Below are 25968 nucleotides of genomic sequence, written 5' to 3'. Positions count from 1 at the left end.
CTCCTCAGCATGAGAATATTACCCATTTAAGTGCAGACTACTGGGTCACAGAATCTACACTGCTATTTAAAATGCAAGTTTCACAACTGCAAAGAACACCTTGAAAATTATTCAAATAAAACTAAACTAACAGGGAAGCATTTGTGTGAGTTCATGGACAGTCCAAAACAACAGCTCAGAGAAACCACTGTCCCACAATTATCAAAGAAGTGTTATTTTCAAGATGCGCAGCTTTGCTGGTGAGCCCCATCCTTGCTCCCACACAACATGACAGCAAAACAGGAGTTTAGGGTTGACTCAGGTAGGAACCTTCACGGCTGTCAGTCACTCTCTGTCCACCAGTGGCTACAAGCGATGCAGGAGGACAGAGGAAGAGGCAGAGTTTTAGCTTCAGCTATAAGACACTTAGCCACTATAATTAACTATCAGCAATTTGAAGTTTGGTCAAGCACATTAGAAATCATTGTGATTAAGCATTTGAGTAATTTGCACGGTATTCTATTGATTATTTGTGACATGGCTCACAGAGAGCATAAGGCCAGATTCTGGTTTATCACTTCATTCCCTTTGATCTGCTGTAGTAGCAGAGACTAAAACATTGGCTTAGATTCTAGTCAAAGATCTTTTTTTTATACAAAAATATTTCTAGATGTGATTCTTTCCCTTTGCCTGGTGGTCTTTGCCACTTCTTCTGGGTTTATGGGTACGAGGGGTAATGGTTTTAAAATCGAGGGAGGTAAATTTAATATTAGGAAAAAATTTTTTACAATGCGAGTTGTAGAACACTGGCACAGGTTGCCCAGAGAGATGGTGGAAGCCCCATCCCTGGAAACAGTCAAGGCCAGGCTGGATGAGGCTCTGAGCAACCTGATCTGGTTGGAGATGTCCCTGCTCCTTGCAGGGGGGTTGGACTAGATGGGCTTTGAAGGTCCCTTCCAACCCAAACCATTCTATGATTCTATATACCCACAGTGTGTATGTGGCATCTACAAGAAATAGGAAGTCATCTGTGTCCCTGACTAAAGACATATTAGGGAAATGCATTCTGCTTCAAACCCTGAGATGTTCAGTATCACACATAAAATTATCTGTGAGTAAATAAAACTTCTTTGGGCACACCCATGCTGAAAGGGTTAACATAATAGCTGCTTTATAATAGTAGCTAGAGCACAATTAGTCTGGTAAATGCTATAAGTTAAGAAGCAGTGTGAAATTGGACATTAAATGTATTGGATGTTATTATAAAAAGAGAAAATGGGTAATTTCCCTTCATTTCTGTCTGAAAATGAGAAATCGTCCAGGTAATGAATCTCAGTGATCTGCTGAAATGCCTATCATTTATTTGCAAGGTACTTTTCTGCTAAGATAAGGAGTGCATTTGATCTCTCAGAGTTATTCACCATAACATTTTGCCTGAATGATACTAAACAGGGTTTATAAACATTTGTGCTGTAATAGTCCTTGATAACAAAATAAAATACCAAAATACAGAGGACTTGGGCTTTCTGACTCCAATTGTGAACGGCAGTCCTGGGCAGCTGTTAAATGGAAGATTTTGGATTGCAGTTGTGACTTGTGTATGACATGGACCTGACTCCTGCTGTCAACTCGGTTGGTCTTTATTGTCCAGAGGGATCTAATTTTGGGCACAGTCTCCTAACATAGCAGACAGTTAAATCCCATCTCACATACCTTGTATTTCTAGCTCCACATGGCTCTTGAAAACAGAAAAGGAAGGAAGAAATGAAAGATACACTTTTATTGCTAGAATATTTGGAACAGGAGAGAGGGAAAATTACACAGCAGTAAGAAAGATTCACGCCTTTCAGTTTACAAGGAATAAATGATAGGATGAATTTTCCACATGCCAAAAGCCCAGAATACTTTATAGATATTTCCAGAAAATTATAAATAAACCTATAGTTCCCAGCAGTATTTGTGTCAATTAAAATATTTATTTTATCTTTTAAAATACTGTTGCTTTGATATGTCCAAGTATGCAAAAGTTTTCTTCTATTTCATGCAGTCATTTTTTTTCTTCCAGTAAAACGTATCTCCATGTCATACAAAAGGTGGCTGCTATGCAGCAGTCAACATGATTAATTTGTTAAAACTACAAATAAGGAATGAAACAAATCTATCTGGAAATACTGCTAGGGAACTTCTTAATTAATTATCTGGGACTTTAGAACAAAACTGATGATAAATTACTTTCTACAAAAATATGACACATTAATGTAGACTCCTATTCCTAACTAGTCTGCAAAATTAAATTGGTGAAAGCATAAACCAGCTGACATCAAGCACGTGCCAAAACTATTGTTCGAGGGTACAGAAGGCAGAGAAAAATAATTTGAGCCTTTAAAAGTTTGAGATAAGTATGTAGTACAAAATCCCGGCTCTGGAAAATATAATGATCACATTTACTGAGATGAATCTTATATCCCTGCTTTGTAGGTATTTATTAAGATATTTCTTAACTCTATTTGTCAGATATTGTTGCTTTTTTTCCTCTGGAAACTCGCTGAACTTTCACATTTTAAGAACTGTGTAATACTGTCAGCTGGCCCAAAAAATAGAAGGCTATGAAATTAATACGTTCTTCACATTTGTTAATTTGCTTAATTTCCAAAGTGTGTTTGGTCATTCCTCACCCATTTGCTTGACAAAGAATATTAGAATTTCTTCAGTAAGAAAATAAGAAATGATTGTTTCTTTTTGAAGGGATGAAAGTTTTAATCTGATTTTGACTTAAAATATTGTTTCGGTCTGAAAAAAACAAAGTTTCTCAGTCTCAGGTTTTTTTTAAAGCTTTCCTGTGGTTTTCCTTTCTGTTATCAAGTATTTCACACAGTGACAGAACATTTAATTCAATTTTTAAACCATACATGAAGCGTAGGAAAAAAAAAACATATCTTTTGTCTTCCAACAAGAAAAAAAAAAAAGATGCTAACTGGGAAGAGAATTAGGCCTTAATGGTCTTGTACAGTATATGGGCTGTGATAGAAATCTTCTTGTAAATCTAAACAAATAAAAACAGAGATTGGTATAACTGGGTGTATCTGGGTTTGCAGAGGAACTCAGTGACGGAAGAGAACCGTGCTGCTTCAAGTTTCCTGAAACTTTCAACTCTCATCTAACTTTCCTCTGGAAATTCTGAACTTTCTCTTCATTTTTAAAATGCAGAGTGGAAGAAATGCTCTGGCACCCTTCGTAGACAAACCTATCAAATTGTTCTAGAATAGTTGGATGTGAAAGATTAATAAAAGCAGATATTAAGTAACCTAGGCTCTGTGTAGCAGTGTGAGCTTTCAGCATTTAGTAAACAGCTTATCACACTAGAATACAGGCTTTCTACAGTGAATTATCAGTGCAGAAACAACCCAACAGTGATTTGCTAGTCAGTACATCTATGAGATTTAAATAAGAAAATTACCTTTTATCTCAGCAAGAAGTAACTGATTTCAATGCACTTTAAATATATTATCAGTTTCTGGATTTTTTAATTCTTCAAAGAGAGACACCATTTTGTTATGCAATGACAAATACTGTAAAAGAAATCTTGAAATTGTACATAAAATTTTGGTTTTATAAATCCAAGATATTTTCCGTGTAAATAAATATATAACAGCCTTATCACTATCAAATCTAATTATAATGGCTGCATGCTATTTTGCCACTTACATTGAAAATCTGAATCATAAACAAGTGACAAGTTCTTCAATTTAGATTAAGCAAGTGTCACAACTTTCAATCCAATTCAATATATATGGCTCAATGTGCACTACACTTACATAAGAGAAAGAAGATGCATGTCCCAGAAAGGAGCGATACATTTGAAATGTGAAATTAATTAATCTTTCCTGAGTTTCACAGTGTCTCTTGCCTTCCTAGTCTTGTCTTTTAGCTAGCAAGCTCCCTGGGGCATTTTCTACCGCACTCCGAGTAGTCAGCAATCATCCTAACAAAAAACTACACAAAATCCATTTTAAATAGCCTAGTTTATTGATGAGTTTGTCAATAAGTGTCCTTTCTCAACAAGACGAAAAGTTATATTTCATAGGGCTTTTAAAAAATTAAAACAGGTTTTGTCTTTTACAAATCAAGTCCTGTACATATACCCTCTCTGGATCCCAATGTTGTACCTCAGACACAAGGAAAATCCTTTAGCTTTAAAGAAGCACTGTCTCACCACGTTTACTGATTCATTACGGTGCAGGGCATGTGGAATTGTAAGCATTAGACTTGCCTTTCAGCTATCAAGTTCTCTTGCTCTGCTCAGTCAGGTAGGGACCTGGAGCCAATGTCAAAGGATCAGATATTTATGAATGCACCAACAGAACTAGCACATGTGCCTGAAGTCACCGGCCACAGAGAATTACTTAGAGCCCCAGGGAAGCTGAGTGCCAGCGGATAAATGGGGACAGATCCTCAGCTGGTGCAGGCTGTCATAACAAGGTTCATTTATTTTCTTGGCCTGTAGGCAGAAGTATAATATGCTTTGGGAATCTCTGATTGAGGCAATTTCTCGCTCTGTACTTTCTCACTTTGCCTCTTCATTATCTCATGCAAGCTCTTGCTTTCATTGTCATCCCTGTTTGAATTCAGATGTTGGCTCATAGTTGCTACGTACAAGTAGTTTGTACTTATTTTTACAAGGCAAAACAGCTGCCAACACACTGCAAAGCAACACAAGAAGCGTAAGTGAAACTATGAATCTTTATGGCACACTCCCTGTCTCATCCTCCCAGCACTCCTCTTCCACTGCACTCCTTCTAAATGGCAGCCGACCTCAACTGGCTGCTTCAGGCTTTATGCTCAAGCTGTACAGGATTATAAGGAGAAGAAAATAAAATATAAAAATCCCTAGAAGCTTTGAAAAATGTCTCCAAATGCTCTTATAAAAAGATAAAGGCTTTAATTAATTGAAATGCAAGTGTTTTATAAACTTTAACTACAGTTTCACAGTTAGTAAGTTTTATTCAATACGGAGGTGACTAACCCTTCTCCCAGGTACTCAGTAAAATGCTTGCAAGGACTGGTGCAGGCCCCATAAAAATCTCAAAGCAGCACATGTTTAGGAGAGAGCCCCCAGCAAATCAAAAACTCCAATTCAGTTCATTATTAAAAAAAAAAAAAAAAAAAAAAAAAAAAAGAAGGAAATTTTGGACTTGAGATGGACAAAATTAGCATAATCAAGAGGTTTGTAGCCCCAGTTGAGTTGCTGACACAAAAGGAAAAAGCTAGTGTTGTCTTTGCTTTCCCAGAATAAGCATTCACAAATGCAAAATAAGTGCTTTATATTTCCTAAATTCTTCTGAATACATCATGACATTATGCAAATATATGTATATAGGTTGAATTTCACCTAAGTTAGGGCACCAGATCTGGGCTTCTAGATCATTTACATTCCACTTAAGCTCTTATTCTCTCCAGATGAACAATTTTATTACAAAGTCATGTATATTTAAAAATGTGAGACTACTATATTCAAGAGTAAAAAAAAAAAAAAAAAAAACCAAACAAAAAAACCCCCTAACATTTGTAATTATTGTACTTTCTGAACTCTAGAAAGGGACTCTACATACTACAAAATAAGGTCAGTTCCTATAGTTCTGGATAAATACAGCAACTAAGGTAAAAATGTATCTGTTACTGCTGTTGTAGAAGTAAAACTCTCCTGCAAACCAAAAAGGAAAAAAAAAAACCTGAATAACGTTCTATCAAAGCTCAATATTGCTCCATGATCACTGTGTGACTAGGAGAACTTACACTATCATGGATTACACCTGGTCCAAATTTGCCAGCTACACTAGAGAATATTTTTTCCTTCTGGAACCTTTGTAGTTCAGAGTTGGAGAGTCTGTCTATGAGCATGCACACATGCTTATTTTTATTAATAATAGTTTTTGCATTGTCTAGCATTGCAAATGGTATAACTATAGAACAGTATCTATTTTGGAGACAATAAGTTTTATATAAATGGCCTACATATTATTTGAAACAGCCACAAGTTCTAAATGTATTGCCTGAAACTGGTAAAGATGGTCAAATTCCTGAAGGAAGGATTATATTGCAAAAGCAAATGTAAAAGCAACTGAAATCTACACTGTCTAAACTAAACAGTGCAATTATCAGACCAAGATTATAGTGACATAAAACAATTCATGAATTAAAACCAACATGGTATGAGATAAGCACTAGAAGATGAAGGGAAACATGTTTTTCCAGCATTTCCGTATAGCCACTCTCTGTCAAGACTATCACACTTTAATTGATATTTACTATATCAGAAGCATATAATCTACATAGATTTTTTTTTTTCAATATAGTAACAAAATTTCATAAAATTACTTTTTGAGTGATTTTTTTATTCTTTGTTGTTGGGGGGAAAAAAAAGTGTTGTAAAAGAAATGAAAAGTTAAATTTTCCATTAATGAGTGTTTTAGAGCATTGCCTTCAAAAATAAAATGTCTTTAAAGAGGGTTTCAACATGAACATGCAGAGGTGTTTCTCTGCCATTAAAACTGAAAGGGCAATAATTGTTGACACTGCACACATCAGACAATGAAAATTTAAGCAAAACTCTTCCAGTTTAGATTGGAACATTTTACTCAGTCTGACTTTTCCCTAGGTTCTTTCTTTATAAAATTTGATTTGTAATTTCAAGTGTAAAAAGAAGGTGAATGCCCAGAGTTGGCAAAATCTAGTAAGCACGCACCTGATCTGAAAACAGATAACTAAAATAAAAATAAAATAAAAGCATGTTTTAATTTCACAGTAGGTTTTTTTTCTATATTTATATGACTGAGTTGCAGCTAACTGAGCACTCTCTGTCCTACAATGTTTACTTCTAGATGAGGAACCCTGAAAAATCCTGTTAATACTTACTCAGATTACCAACTGCAACGTATCTGCCTATGAACGTAGGACCTCAGCTCTAAAGGCTGTTGTGCTGCATGGTTAAGACCATTTCAAGAATTCAGAAACACCATTTTGATTTGCCTTTTGACAAAACAATTATACAGCATCTTTGAAGGCACATTCTCCAATATACCATATATCTGTTTTATACAGCCTCGGGTCAGTCCATCCGTACAAGTCCTTACTATCATTTCCCGCTGTTCTGAGTGTTTCAGAGAGAACTTAGGTGAACGTATTTCAAACCAGGAATTAAATACAAACTTAAGCAACACAGCTAGTTTACTGACTGCTTCTGAAAAGAGCAGCCTAAATGGAAAGATCAGTGACCGCTTTCAGGCAAGGTACCTTGCCACCAGCCCTCAGCAGCCAAGCCAGGAGCATTTGCTCAGTGTTTTGGCTGTGGTGCACATTCAGCTTGTCCAGCACTACTCTTCAGTTACAGTGGCTGTGCACAGAACTGCTCCCCGTACCAGCTTTGTGTGATAAATTGCAAACATTGATGCGAAAGATGAAGTGCAATGATATGTTTTCCCCCATGCCGTGAGCCCAGGGAACTTGGAGAGTTGGTCATCTCATTATTTAGACGAATGCCTCAGGAGCATTTAATGTTTCACTGTGGGTTAATCACATTAGCAGTAATGTATCGCATCTACAACGGCCTGGGCCTCTTTCCAAAGCTGTGCTGTTTATGTTAAAGGAAAATAAAGGAACAGACACCTAAAGTGATTCAGAGAACAAACATTTTACTACTTGAAAAGTCATTAACATAATGCACTGGAGGGAACTGTTATTTCTGAGCCAAGAATTAACTAGCCTCATCTGTAGGAAACTGTCAAAATACATCTAAGCACTGTTTCTTTTCCTTATACAGATCTTTTGTAAAATCAGTTCTCATTTTTCCTGGCTGGCAAAGCTCATTAGTAGTCTAAGTAAGATGCCAACAAAATGGCCTAATTCCTGACTTTTTCTTTTTTTTTGAAAGCTATATTCATCTCCACAAAGTTCATGAAAGTAGCAATTAGGACATTTGCTATGTGCAAAAATGATACTACTTATAATGCAGTGGTGTTTGTCTTTTTACATTAACTGAAAATGTGGTTTTAATAATGTTCCAGGGTTGTTTTTATTAATACAGTTTCAGAATTGTGTACAGAGCGTTTGCTCTGTAGACTTCATCACAGTATGGGGAGAGGTATAGTAATAATACTGAATTTCTTAAAGCATATACAGGCTGATCAATATCCTGTTTTGCATACTGCCTCTTATTCAAAGGATGAAACAGATGTTTTTGTGTGTCTATACCTCTCCACTTCACAACATCTTAAATTAAAGAAAAAAAAAAAAAAAAGCTCTTGCCATTACTAGTATCTCCTTCTGTCTGCATGATCACTTGTCCTTAACACATGTAAGCTGATATCAGACCTAATAGGCGCTATTCAGAATACAAGATCATTTGGCTTAAAGTAAGGGAAATCAAAACATACCTTCTTCCCTCCCACCCAAAACATATACAGGGCAAAGAGTTTGGATGGGAGGCATCACAGTCACCTCATGACAGACTTGCCAGTCTGTGCTGTGATCCAGTAATATTTCAAAAGCTCAACTTTGTTGGGATTTACTAGGTTGGCACTCAAAGAAATAACCTCATTACCACCAAAGAGGTACCAGATTCCATCCATTTTCCTAAGTCAATGCTGCATTAATGCTATCATATGTTATCAAGGGATCCTCTTGTTCTAGGAGTCCCACCTCTAAACTGGAAACATAAAACTCAGGTGAACACTAAATAGCAAAATGCAGCCTTACTGAGAAAGTAATAATTGCACTGTGTATCCCAGTTACTATTATGTACATTCCTCACATCTAAAATTCTCTGGCCGTTTTAGAACATTATTCAAGTTACATTCTTTCTCACGTGTTATTATTTTTCAGTGTCTCTAATCACAATGTAGTATTCCTGAGTGATGTGACCTTGTAACCATGGTTTTCTCCAGACGTGTCTGCATCTCAATTGAGTCTGAAAAGACTTTTTCCAATTTAGAATAAACCGAGATTTTTATTATTTTGTAACATATTAAATATTCTACTCTTAGCATAAGAGATTCATTTTAGAAAGCTGCTGGCAGCAATGGTGTTACCCTAAATTTTAGATTTGCTGAGGATATGGAGTTTGGGTTTTTTTTTTTTCTGTAGCCAAGATTAAAAATAAAAATTTAGGAGGATTACTGTACTTTCAATCTTTCCCATCCTTTTCCCATAGATCTATGTCTGCCTACAAGGAATCACATACCTGTTCAATAAATAAAGAGTGTAACTGAGAAGAGCAGTGACTATTAACTGACTATGGCCGTGTAGCCTTATGACACTGTTCTGGACTTTCTCATTGCACTTGCTCTTCAAAATAAGAGAGAGCTTATAGAATGCTTGAAAAGCAGGCAGTAAAATGCTTACCTTGTACTATAGATCTTGGTTTTTACATAAATGAGCTGCATCAAACTGTTTCTTTCACTGAGAAACTAGCAAATGAGAGCAACACCAAAAGTGCCATTCACCAGTCCATCTGCTAATGACACGTATGTCAGATGAGCGATGCCAGTACAATGATAAGTGCAAAATGACCACCACATCCCTGTATAGTTTAGGAATGCTGGGAGATGGCACAAATATTAAGGAAAGGCTCTTTGGAAACACTCTGTGCTGGTCTAACTTTGCTCCTTTTGAAGTCAATGACACCAGTGACATTGACTTGAATGGGAGCAGTTAGGCCCACCCTGAGCGCCTTGTGAAAACCTCCCCTCACACTGCAATTCAGCATCTACACAAAAACCAGTGGGGGCATTTTGGAAAAGGGAAGGATGAAGAGAAGAGTGCTCTTTTGGAGCAGAGGGAGGGGAATGGCTGACACACAAGCAGACAACATCCAAGCCAGTCCTTACTGAGGAATGGGGAATAGAACAAAGCTTTGCCAGACTGCCAGAGAGATGTGAACGTTGCCAGGTTCCTAGAAAAACAATTGCATCTGATACACACATTTTCTAGAGAAGGATATAAAAAAAGGGGGGGAAGTGGTGGAGTTTTCCACATACTTTAAAAGAGAAAGATAATTAATCTAGATTTGGACTACTAAAACACCGTTTCATGAAAGGCTTTTTCTTCTCCCTGAGGCAGGAGCAGACATGCGAGTGAATTGTTACTCAGCAAAGTAGAGCTATAAACAGCAAACCAGATTGCTGGATCGCATACCACAGCGCAATAAAAGATACAGGAACAACATATGACTATAAACATATATAAACAGGAAAACCAAAAATGAAGGGGGGGGGGAGTTAAGTGACGGAGAGTTTCACAGAAGAGACATCAGTAAAAAAAAGAAACAAAATGGTACTGATCAGCTGACGTCCTGGGTGGATGATTAACACTGCTGCCAAGGGTCCATGCGTTTCACTAGCTGTCTATGGGCCACACGTTGAAGATACTTAATTGGGCAACTCCCGTGAAGTCCAAGAAAACCTTTCTAGGGAAAGCACAGACACACCAAATTTCTCACACACTCTCTTAGTACAAGAGGCAGGAAGCAACTGTGAGTTTTGATCCCTAAAGACTGCACACACATACATATATACACACAAATGTAAAATGGCCTTGCCCTACATTTTCCAGAATCAAGCATTAAAATGGCAATCACATGCAGCCCACTGCCTGAATATGAAAAAGTCCTGAACTGACTTGCAGCCATGTGCTACGAGTTAGATCTGCCTAGTTAGCTATAAGTAGTATATATTAGTGCAAAGTGAGTGTGCAGAGTGGGTCTGGCAAAGTCAGTAGCTGCTGTTTTTTCCAGTTTGACATGGAAATTCACTGTAGTTCATGCAATTACTGTGTCTGTGGACATAAATACACAACCTGCATTTCCTATCCAGCTAGATGGGGTAATCTTTGGTGTAAGCCTATGTGTCATAACGTAATGAACAATATAACAAACATCTCTTATTCTAGACTGAGAATCTACTACAATGATCTTTCCTTAAATCTGAAAACAAGTCCCAGTTCTTATATTGTTGCCACACGGAAGTTCACGTTGTTTTGGTTGCTGCCAGCCTTCGCGCTGATTTTATTCCAATTCTATTCACATGTACTGACACTATTACAAATGATGATTTTTTAAAATTCCACAGAAGTTAAACAATGCTCATTTTAGTCAACTCTCGTTTATATTTTTAAGCAAGAGGCCTAATTCCTCACTGCAAGTATATTCACATAGCACAATGACATTTATAATCTACTGTGTATGCCAGAAGTGTTACTGGGATGTGAATCACTGCTTCTCAGAACTCCTGAGCTGGAGTGCCATGCTGTTCTGATTGTAACACATCTGATACTGCATTCTGCCGTACAGATGTACCTCATTCCTTCAAAGTGACCAAGCTGTTTTAGCCCCTCCCGCACTATCAAGATAAAATAGGATTAACAGAATAGAGAATCAGATACCAGATATCTAAAGATCCAGTTCATCGTTCTAGTTACCAACCGCATAAGTGCACGATGTAAGTGTAAGCCGTCATCTATTTTTAAACTTTAGCATTTTACTTCACACAGCTGCACAGCTGTTGGGAAGTGATTGGTAAAATTTTATGCAGTGACATTATCCACAATTTCGCAATCTTTTTCATACTTAAGATCACATCTAGAGATTATAATTTGTGGATGTCTTATAGAGCACTACAGTTCCTTCTTCAACCTTATCTTCTGTTTGCATTTACACATTATCTTAATGCATTGCAGCCCTTCTTTACTTGGAAGACATTTATACAGTTATCATAGTAATTCAGTTTAATTACCAACTCTGCAACCAGGTAGTTTTCTGTATATCCACCAAAATGGCCCATAGACCTTTACCATAGGAGCAACGTTTTGCAGTAGTGTTTCCAAAAAAATTATCTTACCAGTTTTGTAAAATTACAAGTTCAAAAGTCAAACTATGGCAACACTTATCTCTTACTCACTTGATTCTACAGATTTAAAATCATACTCTTTGTTCTACTTCAGTATGTTGTGTATATAAGACAAAGCATTAGCCACATGACAGCTGTCTTATAACCATTTAGGAAGCATCATTTACCTGATAATTTATTTTAATCCTTCACAGCATGAAATTAAACTGATTTGTTCTTTCTGCTGTGAGACACAAGTGATTGTTCTTGCTTTGAAGTGTTTTCATTTATTAACAAAATCAGCTTGAGCTGAACTTTGAAGATCTATGCTCACGCTATAATTTTCCGTGGGGTTTATATGTCATTCAAAATATTGTACTATAAAAAAAGCACGTTTTTGACAGCCTCAGTCCACAGCAATAGCAATATGTAGCAGCAATATAGCAATCTAGAAGTAAAAGCAGACTTTAGGTGTCAGTTTGTTAGGAATACAGATCACACTTACTGCCACATAGACAAGAATAATGGCCTGAGCAATCGTTATTTATCCTGAAGGTTTTTTAATTTCAATTGTAATGATTTATTAGAGATGGTGAAACAATCTTTTTTGTATTTTGCTCATGTTTCTAGTCTTTACAGTTAATAATTCTGTATTGAATGCAATATCCTGATGATGGATAGCTACAAGCTTCAGATTTATTCATGCAAAAATATTCAAGACTCCTGTTGCAAATGCTGTTTAATGGCCATCTTTGAAAATTGGGTTATAAATCACTTACTCAAAAAACCCTTCCTGCTGTGTGCAGTTTTTGAGATATAAGCCGAGGCTTAAAGACTGTGTTAGTTAGAATGAGACAGCCAGTGGAAGGCTGAGGCAATTGCACTGAGAAAGTGAGCTCTTCCAGTGAAACCTTTGACAAGCAAAGAAGCCAATATTGTTATTAATTATTTTACAGCAGCACTCCTAGGGTTCTAAACAAACTCATAGCTCTGCTAAAGCTACATTTTGTACAAGCACCATGAAGGATGTGCACTTACAAGCTAAATACATAAAATAGATGAGCAATGGAGTGGAGGAAGTATTATTGTCTCCATTTTACAGTATGACACCACAACTGGAAAGAGATGCCAGACTTTTTTTCTCCTAAATTGCCTTTGTTTCTTCACTGATCTAGAAAAGGAAGTAAAGGAGACATGGCTAATTCAGACCCTTATCTGACAGCTCTGTAATAGCATGTTCCTTCAGGTACACACTCACCATTGCACACTTAGATCAGGGAGACTGTTACTCATATTAGGAGATGTTTCTCTTGTAAACTTTCCCAAGCCTCATGTTTTGTTTGTTAAATCATTGGCTGAGTTAAATAATACACATATAAACAACTGTTTCTTGGGGCTTAATTGGTGCTTGAAGTTGAAAAATGTTTGGCACAACAGGACAACATCAGCAGAAAAGTGGATAGGGCCACCACCCATATTGTCCTCAGGCTGGTATTTACGCCACTGCAGAGAGTTGTGGTGTGGAATCACCTCAGTTTGAGGTGGCGGATGAAACCAGGCTTCTCAGTTCTTTGCAGGACACTTGAATTGATCAGTCATTAAATAAAAAAGGGATAGAATCAACCATGTGCTCTCAGGACACGTTTTTAAATAAAAGCAGTCCTGGCTGCTTCATCTGAAACACAGTTAATTAGTGTGAGTATATGGTAGGTGTAAACTAGACTAGGTGGGACTGCAGGCAAGATTCAACTTGCGTGAACCAGGCTCCATTCTGCAAATACAGACAGCCTACACAGGCCTAGAAGTAGAATCTCATTAATTAGAATTCAGATTTCAGACAAACGTCTCTATTTACAGATTTCCCAGCACCTAAAGTGAGGAAGGGTTGCGAATCACACTTGTAAGTATAGACACCAAAAGTTCTGCTCTGCATGCCTAGATCCTCAAGAAGACATGAGGCTATACATTTTCTTTGGCTTCACTGTAGCAAGCAGACATTTTATCCTAGTGTTGACTTTGTGGTGACTTGAGGTGAGGGAATTAAAAGTTTGCAATGCCTGAATAGTGATTTATTACTCAGTATTCCTATGGATTGATTTTGTATTTCTTACTAGTGGTTTCCCTGACAATTTGCAATTTACATCCATTTTCATTTCAAACCACATAAGAAAAACGTTATCAACTGCTTTGTATTCAGTGACAAAATTCCTCCTCTTGTTACCAAATGCATTCTGACTGTTGCTAAGAAAATGATGCACTTGATAGCACACAGGGATTTAAATACCGTCAACTGTAAAGGTTATTTCTGCGGACTAATGCACAGTTCCTAGCAATGCTTAGGCTTAATTGCTAGACATGGGCTGAAGTCACAGGCTTTGCTTCCAGATTCTGACTATGGCAACTTTGAACAATCTCTGAATCCAGGTTTTTATCCCGCCAATATTTAAAAACGAAAAAAAAAACACACACTCATTAAAAAACATTAAAAAAAAAACCAAGCCACCAACCAACCAAACATCAAAACAAAGAAAAAAAAGAACAAAACAGAGCAGCTTCCCTGGTTTTGAATTCCTTCATATCTCGGGCACTGGAACCTAAGACATTACTAAAGCCCATCTAAATACATAGAGTGGATAAACTCCACTGCAATACAGATCTGATTAAACAGTCATTGCATTTGTTTTGATGGAAGAGAAGGCATCCTAAATGTTTAATATATAGAACAAGAAGATGCAAAAATAAAAAGGCAGAAATAAAAGCACACAGTATTTACAAAAAACATGAAGCAATGAACAAGGAATATAGAGCAACTAGGAAAGTGGAACAAAAGGACAGAAAAGGGAAACTGCAAGAAGTAAAACAAGATAACAGGAGAAAAGAGACAAAGTTGACAGCAGGAAAGGAGAAAAAATACTAAGAAAATATTTTTCTGACCATCCATTAAATCTCCTGACACAAACAGAGAACCGAGAAGGTTAAAAGGGCAAAGACGTTTATACAAATATTAACAATAGAGTATTTATTGGAAACCTTCATAGTAATTTCTACAAATTTAAGTTTGCAAATTCTAGTGGGAGTAGCATTAGATCAAGCAGGTCTCTTCAGGAAGTCAGGGATGTAAACTTGAAGTGTGTATCTGTGCCTAATTTCAGTTGTCTTGACTGTCTCATATAATTTGTTATGCTTTGGTCTTTTAACATTTACAATTTTAAAATAGCATTCTAGTTCATGTCAAGTATATCAGAGTTAATTATAGCAGACCATGATTTTCAATGCTAGGTGCCTCATGTTAGGCTCCCAAGCCTATGTTTGGATATGAAATAATTAGTCTCAATTTCAGAACTGAATGAACTAAGTCTGCTCAGTGCATACTTAATAAAATTGCTAATGTTCAAATTATTATATTATTTATTGCTATTTAAAAACTTTCACATAGAATGCAAAGAATGATCTGATCCTTTTCCCAAGGGACCTTAAATCAATATGTAAGAGTATGCTATGCACACTGATTTCTAGTGTGAGATACAATTCCATGAGAAAAACAGCAACAGCATCTGATCTTGTGCTTTAAACGAGAGTCCAGACCAAAGGAAAGCATCAGCTGTGGCTCTGTGGCATTCATGTGGCTTAACAGCCACCTTTTCTTTTTCGTATGTGAAAAATCCAAGACAGAAGTGTGATTTCATTATGTATTTATTGTTGTTTTTTCTGGCTTTAAATGTAGTACTCCTGTTAAGATTTCATGTGAGTATCTTCACGTGTGCCATATTGTAATAATCTATAGTCTGCAGAATAAGCAAAGCAAAACAGCTAGCTGTCTCATGTAACTATAAGGATTAGAAATTATACCTGCAGAGAAGCTTAAGCATACCCCATATTCTGCAAAACTCTAAATTCAGATTCTTTTTCTATGCCTGTAGATTGCTATTGTCAGTGTGATTAGTTAGTAGCTATAACTGTTATGAAACAGTATTACAGCCAGAAGCTCTGGTTCCTATTGGCCCTGTTGCCCACCCTTTTCCACATTTGCTACTGCAGTCCTTTCAGTCCCAGGTGAAATGTTTTCTGTTGTCTTAGCTCATTCTATAATAAACGCATCACAACTCCAACACACACAATCAGTCAGAACTGGCAGTTTCTCAACTGCAGTAAGTTCAGAACTGCATGAAGGCTAAATTACTTCTGTCCCAGGAGACTGATTCTTTGAGGTCAAGTCAAGCTCATTAATGAGAAGAGAGTAGGGAAGTTTGTGCTGTAGCCTTTCAGCTGCACCTGTCATGCGTAAATGCTTTGAATTTTTTTATTTCCAGAACCCTTAACTATTGTACTGCTGGTCTATTCCTGTGTTGGCCAAGTTGTGTTGTCGGTGAACACATCGAGCAAATAGGCATAGTCTAATAAACAGGGCATGTAACTGCGTTTAGAAGACTGGGATTCTCTCTCTGATTCTGACCTGTTTAATGAGTTTGGGACCATCGCACCTGCACTTGTGCCATTTTTTCAGACTTCACATCCCGCTGTGGTTATGCTGTACACTGTGCAGTGCAGGGCTGTCTCACACTGCGTGGCTTTACAATGCTGAGCACAGATACGGCGTGAGACACCACTGTTCTGTTCTGTACATGACAATAACAAATCCAATGCCAGACAGATGGTTAAACCTCTACATAATGTTTCTTTTTTCCCATGTAAGTGTTTCCATTTTAATTAAATGGGAAATACCTAACTTGCTTTACTCCAGACTGATGAATAGGTTAGTGCCATCATAAGCTTCTTCTAGCAATTTAAAGAACAACAGGACAAAAAAAAAAAAAAAAAAAAAAAAAACCAAAAACAAACAAAAAAACCCCTAGCTATTCATGGTCTCCTTGTTGAGTCAGCACCAGGATCGTTATTTTTATTAAAAAGATAAAAATACACCTGAAGGACTCAGATTTGTTGAAACTGAAGAGCTATGTTAGAGACAAACGTCTTTTTTTCTCCTCCATTCAATATTTACATATAAAAAGCAACTACTTTGCATACAGTTCCTGTTGTTGTCTCTGACTAAGCGTGTGCATAATATTTACCGGAAAGAATGCTGATGTATGTAATTCTTGATATTATTTATTTTTATGTGTTATTACCAAAAGCAAAAATATACTCAAGAAGGAAGACTGTCAGAAAAACAATAACACAGCTTTAAATGAACACCTAGTGAAAAAGCACATTTTATTTGCATCAGTAAATTCTGCATTGGCTTGGTGGACCTGATACTATGTGGGAGCTTGTGAGGCATTCAGGGGCCATTGGTCACCTTAGCTGTAGGCTTCAGGTTCTCGTGATAAGAAGGTTCATTATTCATCATCTCTCACTGCTCTCCTTCCTTTCTTGGTGTGAATATCAGGACAAGCCTCTGTCATTCAACTCATAACATTTCTCAGTCGCATTTCTCCTCAGTTCTGAGTATCAGCCGCATTCACAGTATGTCAATTCTTCCAGCACATCACTTTTAACAACCAATTTTATTTTTTTCCTGTCCATACTAGTAAAAATGCCACCTAGATTCTCATCTTGCACATCACCCTGTGCAATCTCCTCTCCCCTCTGGTTTCCTTCTCCCTACCTTGGTGTGCCAGTAAAGCCCTTTCCAAATGCTACAAGTTGTCCGTAACGCAGTACAGTCTAGAAACGCCAGAGTCCTGCAGTCCTATCCTCCACATACCTCTCTAACTCCAGTTCCTCCTCAACATCTCTCTTCTGCCAGTAATTAAGGCTTTCATAGCACAGGTTAATGACTTGATTGTCTCTCCCCAGAGCCAGAGTAAAGATCTAATCTCAGGTGTTATGAGTGGCAGTTATAAAGAATCTCGAGTTTCCTGAAAACTTATTAAGAACTTCCATGTTTCAAAAAGTGATCTTAATGTTTTGCCAGCTCTTCTCTGCACTTCTCATTTAGTAGGAAATGAGTGGCACAGGAGAAACATGTCTACCCTCAAAGCTCTCCAATCTATCAGACCATTACCATATGTCTTTGTTTTGGGTTTTTGGGTTTTTTGGGTTTTTTTTTGTTTTGTTTTGTTTTTTTTTTTTAACAGAGTTGGCATAGATCCAGATGAAGATCTGAAAACAGAAGCTGCAAGCCAGGTATGTCCGGATTTTAGATATACATACTGAATTAAAAATTGTTCAGTTGTTGGTAGATCATGTTTGTCAAAAATGGTGTTACATCTGAAAATGTTTTAAACAGGCAGGTTGAAAATAAAAAGGAGCTGCAAAGTATCTTTGCTGTACAAAGTACAGAGACAGGAGATAGGGATAATTTTGTAACTAAAAATGTTATATTTTTGAAGAAAATTATAAATAAATGCAAAGATAAAAAAAATGAAAGTTCTAATAAACAAAATGGAAGTATTGCTTTGACAAATCCAAATATTTATCACCTTCGAACTGCTGCATTCATGGTAATGAGACACCTTGGAACAGTCTTTAATTCCTTGGAATGAAAAAAGAGAATGTATAATGTTCGATTCTAGTAGGTGAGGATTCTGAAAATATTTTTCAGTTATTTTTAATATGGAAACCTAAGTACACAGTGAACTTGAAAGCTTTAAACTAAAGGATGCGATTTAACAAGCTGCAGCTATTCATCTGTCACCCTCCCTTGTTTGTCACACGTGTATGGCATTATTTCAAATGCAGCACTGCCTGCAACAACCACAGAAATCTATGGAGAGTCAATACACAGAGACATGACATGCTTCAGCACGCTAAGCAGAACAGCAGTAGGACTAGGCAGAAGCGGTGCTACAGCTGACAAGTTGCCAAAGCAGAAAAGCACTGATGCTCACGGTGTTTCTGTTTCTAGGTAATACCATCCCACGCACTTTTTCAAACTGCACAACTGGAGCTGAAATTCACCCAACAGTGATATAAATGTAGAAAATAAGTTAGATCAAGACATGAATAAGATACTCTAGTCGTTTGAAAATACATCAAAGATACCATTAGGCAGAATTTTACTGTATCTTACATACTGAGTATTCTTAACATTTACACATTTGCATGTATCTGAAGGCATTTAGGGTCTTAACTTTCATTGAAACTGAGTGAAATTCAGATGCATAACTGTCCTAACGGGTTTTTTTCTTTTCTTTTTTTTTTTTTTCTTTTTAAAAAAAAAAAAGTCATTCATATCTGACCATATCCTTAGTTTTACAACTCGGTCACTATTAAAAGGGCAAGCATTTGCCATTGCACCATGCCAAGATACTGATTTATTCAGAGTTTGAGAGGACTAATCATTAATAGCACTCTCCTAAGCATCTTGGTAAGAATTCTTGCAATGCCTCTCCCCAGATTTTGACCAAGGCCAGGACACAGAACCTTAATCTTAATCTATTCTTGTTTGGATTTTAAAGTTATGTAATTCCAGAAATTTCCTACTTTGCAGCACTCGTGAATTAAGAGAGTGCTGAATGCAATGTAAAATTGAGTGAATGTATGTTTTGTGAAAACCTGATTTCTTCACAAGTCAATAGGCATCTAATTTTCTCCTCCTTTTATTAAAAATGAAAATAATCATGTTTATGAATAACAATAACACATTCAGTGTCCTAACTGTGCCCTGTGAATTAACACCTATCTCTGTTGACAAAATTCAGCAATACAACACAGAAGATGTAAATAAGTATAACACCTTTCATGCCCTATCATGTCCAAGTCAGCATTCCTTATAGTAGTAAATTTTTACCTTAGAAAATAGTTTTGCTGCTCCAATTATTCCTCCCCTTCCCCCCCTCCCCGCCCCATGGTATTCTGTTTTCATTTGTCTGACTTTTTTTATATTTGACATCTCAGTGTTCTACTAATTCAAACCTCTGTGGCATTCTCAGTAGCCCTCTTCATTTTAACTCAATAACTATCACAGTTACTCAATTTATGTCAGGTTATTTCTTTTTATTTTCTCTTTCATCTCATCTCTCTCATTCTTCCTCTTCCCCTTTGTTGCCTTTTTTTTTTTCCCTTTATTTCTAATAGGATGTCTTTATTTCGTTTTCTTCCAATGTTAGTGTGTCTTCACAGTGAAAGCAGTTGTTTTTGTTGCATATATCCCTGGACAAATAACATCTCAAGTGCCTGTATCTCCCACTGCCAGTTAAAGCTCTCACCCAGATGAACTTTAAACCACGTGCCAACTGTCAGTGCCATTAATTGGAGCTTCAGAGGGATTGTACCAGAAATAAGACCTGAGTATCTTCTCACAAATAAGGTGTTTAAAAGACAGTAACATTAGTGGAAAATAAATCTCTAGGCTCTTCCCTTCTCAGCCAGAGTACTCAGCTAGAACAGGGAAGCAACAAGGTGTGCTACAGAAATTTAAATCTACCTCCTCTATGACCACTCTGACTACTAGGACACAAGGTATCTTGCTGTGGGAACCTCTCAATCCACTTGTGTAACCAGACCTGGATTTTTTAGGGGTAGAAAAAGCCTTAAACATCTTCCACCTCATAAGCAGTGCATCAGAGGCAACAGCAACTATACGGCTGCATAACCCTTTTCCTTTTCTACCTCTTCATCTTGGTCTTCCTTCTTTCCTTCCCTAAATTCATCTTTCTCAATAATTAGTATCTGAACTTCACCATACCATGACCTCGTCCATCAAAAGCATCACTCAGTTTCTTTGTGTCAGTTCTGCCTTGCCTTTCCTTAAATGTGTTTATCATCAAATCATTATCACAACATAAGCATAAACACTGAAGAAATAATAGCCTCATTCATATTTATTTATTGATGGACTGTCATAACTCAGTTCTGAAAGAAGTGAATGACAATGCACACTACATATAATATATATTGTTTTATCGAAAATTATATACAAAGACAAACAAAAGCAGTTTGCTGCATATCTCACACATTCAGAGTATAAACACGGAAAGCTAACACAGATAAGCAGAATGCAGGATACATAATCACTAAGCAGAGTTACAAAGCTGATGTATTAAAAGAAAAGCAAAAGCTTTTATGGCAGTGGGCTTTTTAACTAATTTCCTGTAAACAAAGACAATCAATAGCATATTTTATTCAGATGGTTTACGTATCTCAGAAATTCTGCTGTGTTAATCTCTAGTGAGACAGTGTAAGAATATATTTTCTACAAGTATTTTGAAAAAATGTTGTAGATGTAGTATTGATCTCAGGAGAAAACTAAATAGCCTGCAAAACACCTATCAGTATCATCTCTGTGAAACCAGTGTTCATAGTTTATTTAACCATCCCTATATCTTTATTAGTATAATAAGGACATTATTTATACTTTTCCCATCAGTTTAATCTGCCAGCTGGTTGGTGAATTTCTTGCAAGTGACTAATGAGAATAATCTCCATATGGTTAGTTCTCAAGCGAGAGATGAGAAACATTGGCTTTCTCACTTCCCAGAAAGAAAACTGTTGCCCAGAAGAGGTGGTGGAGCGTCTCCCCTACTTCTACCTTTCTGAACTATAGGGAAAGTGAAAAGTCACTTTTTAAGGTTCTAGGATCCAAGGACCTGCAGTAGCCTGAAAGCATTCACACCAACATCTCCTGCCAGTCCTCGACTGTACTGGTTACACAGGAGCTGCACTACGGATAACTACCCAGATTCCCATTAATACAAAAGCTGATAACGCAACACAGATTTCATATACAAAAGGAAGAAGGCACAACATATGTCAAACTCAGAACTCAAACAAGCCAGAGCTTACAGGCCACCAGAGCAGATGTGGAACAAAGCAGCAATAAACATTAATGCAAGAAACAAAACAGATCCAGGTCAGGACCAGCAAATTGTGTGAGAATTGTACTCTGGTGTAGACTCTTTTGTCCACTACGTTCATATGGGAACATGAATGCAAGAGAAAACTACATACACAATGAGTTTGGAAAGAGAAATTAACCAACACCTCTATGGCTTCTGGAAACATTAACAGTCAAACCAAGGACACTTTAAAGAGCTCTCTGTGCTTTTAACCAGCCTTCCTCTGCATTGCACTCATTGGCTGCTTGCTGCAGCCCACTCCATGGTATGTCTATTGCCATGCCTGTCCTTCTCTTTCTCATCCCTGTACCTGTCTACCCTAGTCCTTCACCCTCTTTCTTTCAGAGTTTTTGTTGTTCCAACCTAACACAAACCTTACCTGCCATCACACTTCCTGCTTAAATGTTCCAACCCCTTCCCAATCTGTATCCGTCTTGCCAAAATGCAGAAGTGCGTTCTGCTGCCCAGTTAGGGATTAGTACCATCTTCTTCCCCTCGCTTCCAGCCTCCCCAGTTGCTAGGAGCAGTTGCTAAAATACTCAATTTAGTAACAAGGAAATAGATCCCAAGAATAATGTTTGGTTTATTTGGTGCATTTTTAAGTCCACTGTGATCACCTGTGACATTAGTGAAATCATAACAGCTACAATATGGTGTCTGTCTCCATATATCCTAATTCATAAGTCATTGAAATCAGTGTAAAAGTTCCCATGTGCAGTTGGCTTGGAACTAGAACTTACAGTTTTGAGGATCAGACCATATATTATTAGATTAAAAGATAAAAAATATTAGATAAATTGGTTTAAAATTGCATAAATAAAAACATTACCATTTTAAAATAATCTAACTTGCAGCAAAACACAAACAAGACAATAATGAATTCTTCAAGAACTGGCAATCCCATTCCTAATTCCACCCTGCCACTATTTCTTCTGCAAGTACTGATGTGATGCTCAGAGTATGAACAAACTAGCTATCTTTGTACAGATGACTGTTTCTAATGTAGTATTCCAAAAATGAGCCTGAGTAAAAGGACAGTCCATCTATCTACCTATGCCACACATCCCAGATTTAGCTTGCAGAATGGACAGCAATGTTTTGAGTCTTGTTTACTCAGTTGTGTTCCTCTCCCCTTGGAAAGGGGGAATGACAAACTGGCACAGCAAGGAATGACACGTTGTTAGACATACAAAAATTGCATCTAATCTTGTAGGAGTAAACCAAAGTAATCTCTCAATGGCAATTAAATTGAAATATCATTTTATTGATCTCAGAATATAGTGCTTTTCAGCTGCCTAATAAAATTGGAATAATTAATAAAAGTAAATGCTTTATTCTTCCAATGAGTATATAGCAATAAGAAGTGTGCTATATAAGCCAATTTCCTCCTGAACTGATTCACAGAGATGACATTTGTGCGTCAAAGAAGCTTTTAAAATTAAAAAAAAAAAAAAAGTGCAGTTAATTGTAATTCGGTTTGACATGTATTTTTAATATTGGAACTCCATGTTTTATTTGTTATGAAAATGCTTTTCACTTTGTTCATTTGTTTATTTTGCAGAGTGCATCTAACTTGGATAAAAATACAACCAGAGCTGAGAGTGCATGGCTGTTCAGAATATGGTATGGCTTTGACCACAAGTATCCTTTTCTGTTGTAAGCCATAGATGATAGCTGCATAACAACTAGCACCTTCAAACTATTTCAGAATCCAAAAACAATTATATTTTTAAAAACAGAAGTGTAATTTATTTTAATGTGTTTAGCACAGAAAAGAAATTTTGAAAGCTCAAAGAAACAGAAGGTCTAGAGAGACTGGACAGTGCAGTGGCAGCGCCTTCCTGATTGAGGCTATGGCGAGTGAGAACTAGCTAAGAAGCTCTGCCCTATGGTAGTATATAGACAATACATTTAAATAAATTAACCTTTTTAAATTTCAGGATAAAACTAATCCAATTGTTGATCTGATCGGGTGTAAATTCCGTGCTTGGGAAACCAGGAGGTCAGAGACTGAAGCAGCCCAATGGCTGCTGCCTGCTCACAGATTCAGAAGGCAGTAGCTGCCCAAAAGAAAGTGAAAATAAGACAACAGTGGTTTACCCACACCTCTTGCAAACAGAGAAAGATGCACTCAATGTGAAGATGTAGCTCCCAGGACTTCCCTGGAGCTCATGTTTCCCATTCTCTAGATTCCTGAACCTTCGTGCTTCTATTCACATTCCTACTGAGGCATGTACGGTAGAGATCTTGAATACGGGTGTCTGATGCTTAATACTAGTAAGTCTGATTGCCATGTCTTTTGCATAAAAATATTCTTAAAAATAACATCCTCTCAAAGCCAAGGTCACTGAGGCCTATGCAAAGATGGTAAAAGCTGACATTCTAATTTATTGTCATTTTAGACTGACTCTGCAAAGGCTTCGCATAGCTGTCAGTGAGATCCCACAGAAACAGCCATACCCTAAGCCTTTAACAGAGATATACGATCAATGCAAGAGAAGCCCGTCTGCTAATTTCCATGCATACTGGCTCAGGAGCTGAACAGGCAGAGCTCTACCAGTAGTCTCCATTATTCAAGAGCACGTCTATTGGTCCATTACCCTGCACTACTGAGTAGAGATTAACACTCAGGCTACACGTATGTTTTTCTGATACCAGCTGCAGCAAGCCAGGATTAAATATTTCAGCTGATAAAATGTAACTCTCAGGGAATACAGCTTCCTTAAAGTATTCAAGTGAAGTTATTCTTCAAAGAGACTTTTGATGGAAAAAACATCTTTTTGGTTAAAAATTAATGTAGTGCCTTAATTCATCTACCAGAGCAATTTTAAGGGTCAAAAAGCACTCAGCATTAAAATGTTTCCCTAGGATAATTATTCAAGAATACTTCGAAATAGGAGGTAAATGTTATACATATATATATGTATAACGTAAAAATATGTTGAAATGTTAATGCTGAATACCAGCATAACTGGATTTAACTACCACCCAGTCCCAACTCTTTTTCAGAAGGAAGAACCTGTGATTATGCTATATCTTAGAAACTATAAAAGTCAGAAGGAACAGATGAACGGGGGGGGGGGGGGGGGGGGGGGGGGGGGGGGAATTGCTCTGAAGGAAAAAACAAACAAACAAACAAACAAACAAAAAAACAAAATGTGGAAGACGAGAACAGGGCAGAGGCATGAGTTAAAAAAACATGAAAGAGACAACAAGGGTAGAACTAGAAAACAAGGGGCAGAGGCAGAACGGAAAGAGAAATTAATATGAAAAAGTCAGACAACAGTATATGCAAAATGAAAGGCTACAGAAGCAAGACTTCTCAGAGATTATCTGTATGGTAGAGATCTTTGATATGAGTGCCTGATGCTTTATTCTATAAAGTCTGGTTACCATGTCTTTTGCATTTCAAGAAAATATTTTAAGGTTTTTTTTTAATAATATTCGTAAAAAGAACAAATTTATTCATAAGTGTCATCTCTCTTCCAGTCAAGTCATAATCTTTCTTTAGAATTCAGATTTTCAGAGACTATAGCCCTGCCATTATCCTAAAAATATATTTTTATTACAAATAATACTTCTACATTTTACCAATCCTGAAAACATATTCCAATGGACCTGCACAGAATAATGGTTCAACCCACCAATGCTGTGACACACAGCTCTGAGCATTTCTTTGGTATGGCTATTTCTGAAAGACATTCTCTTCAGGGAGAGAGAAATTATCCACCCAAACTTCCTTTGTCTTTCCCTGCCTAATGTTACAAAGCTGTGCTGCTAAATTTAGAAGAAGAAATTGTCACGTAGTACACTATTTGTGCTGAATACAAGATTGCATAAAGGATTATGCAATATAAAGTTTTCAAAGAAAAGATACAGCAAAATAATAATCTATCTGGTTATAGACTTCAAAAGCATACAAGACTGACATTTCTATAGTTTGACATTTGCTCTTGGGCATTAACACAAATCTACCCACTCTTCTGACAATAACACCTCTTATGCCCATTTATTTCACAAGGGAAAAGCCAGAGGGAGGAAATATCACTGAGGAAATAAAAAAATGTGTGCTGTTCCTTGCTGTTGTAATGAACGATTTGCACTTAGTTGAGTGGTCTCAGGCAATGGCAATGTGCCATGCTAAGGTACAACTATACAAAAAAAAAAACCCCTGAAATTCTATTTGAGTACCAAATTTTATTTTTATTCTAAAAGAAACAGTAGGAGCTTCCTCCAGAGCCAGCTGGGTTCAATAATAGTTGTTTGCTTTATTTATCTTCGAATCAGGTATTGACACTCGAGAAAAACATACAGTTCTCCAAAATCTAGGCTAA

At 37.0% G+C, this 25968-nt stretch overlaps 1 protein-coding gene across 1 annotated transcript in view; it reads left to right on the top strand.

Annotated features, from left to right (window-relative positions):
* The window catches only part of SLC9A9 (solute carrier family 9 member A9), a 196777-nt gene that overhangs the window by 125229 nt on the left and 45580 nt on the right, over positions 1-25968 (top strand). The window contains exons 13-14 of the mRNA XM_086754917.1: positions 17933-17981; positions 23196-23275. Coding sequence (XP_086611043.1) covers positions 17933-17981; positions 23196-23275 — 129 coding nt within the window. The remainder of the gene's footprint in view (positions 1-17932; positions 17982-23195; positions 23276-25968) is intronic.

Source organism: Chlamydotis macqueenii, chromosome 9 (assembly GCF_036417535.1).
Source record: "Chlamydotis macqueenii isolate bChlMac1 chromosome 9, bChlMac1.mat, whole genome shotgun sequence".
NCBI classification, from domain to species: domain Eukaryota; kingdom Metazoa; phylum Chordata; class Aves; order Otidiformes; family Otididae; genus Chlamydotis; species Chlamydotis macqueenii.
The sequence above is the reverse complement of the archived record's forward strand: the minus strand, read 5'-3'. Positions and strand labels throughout refer to the sequence as shown.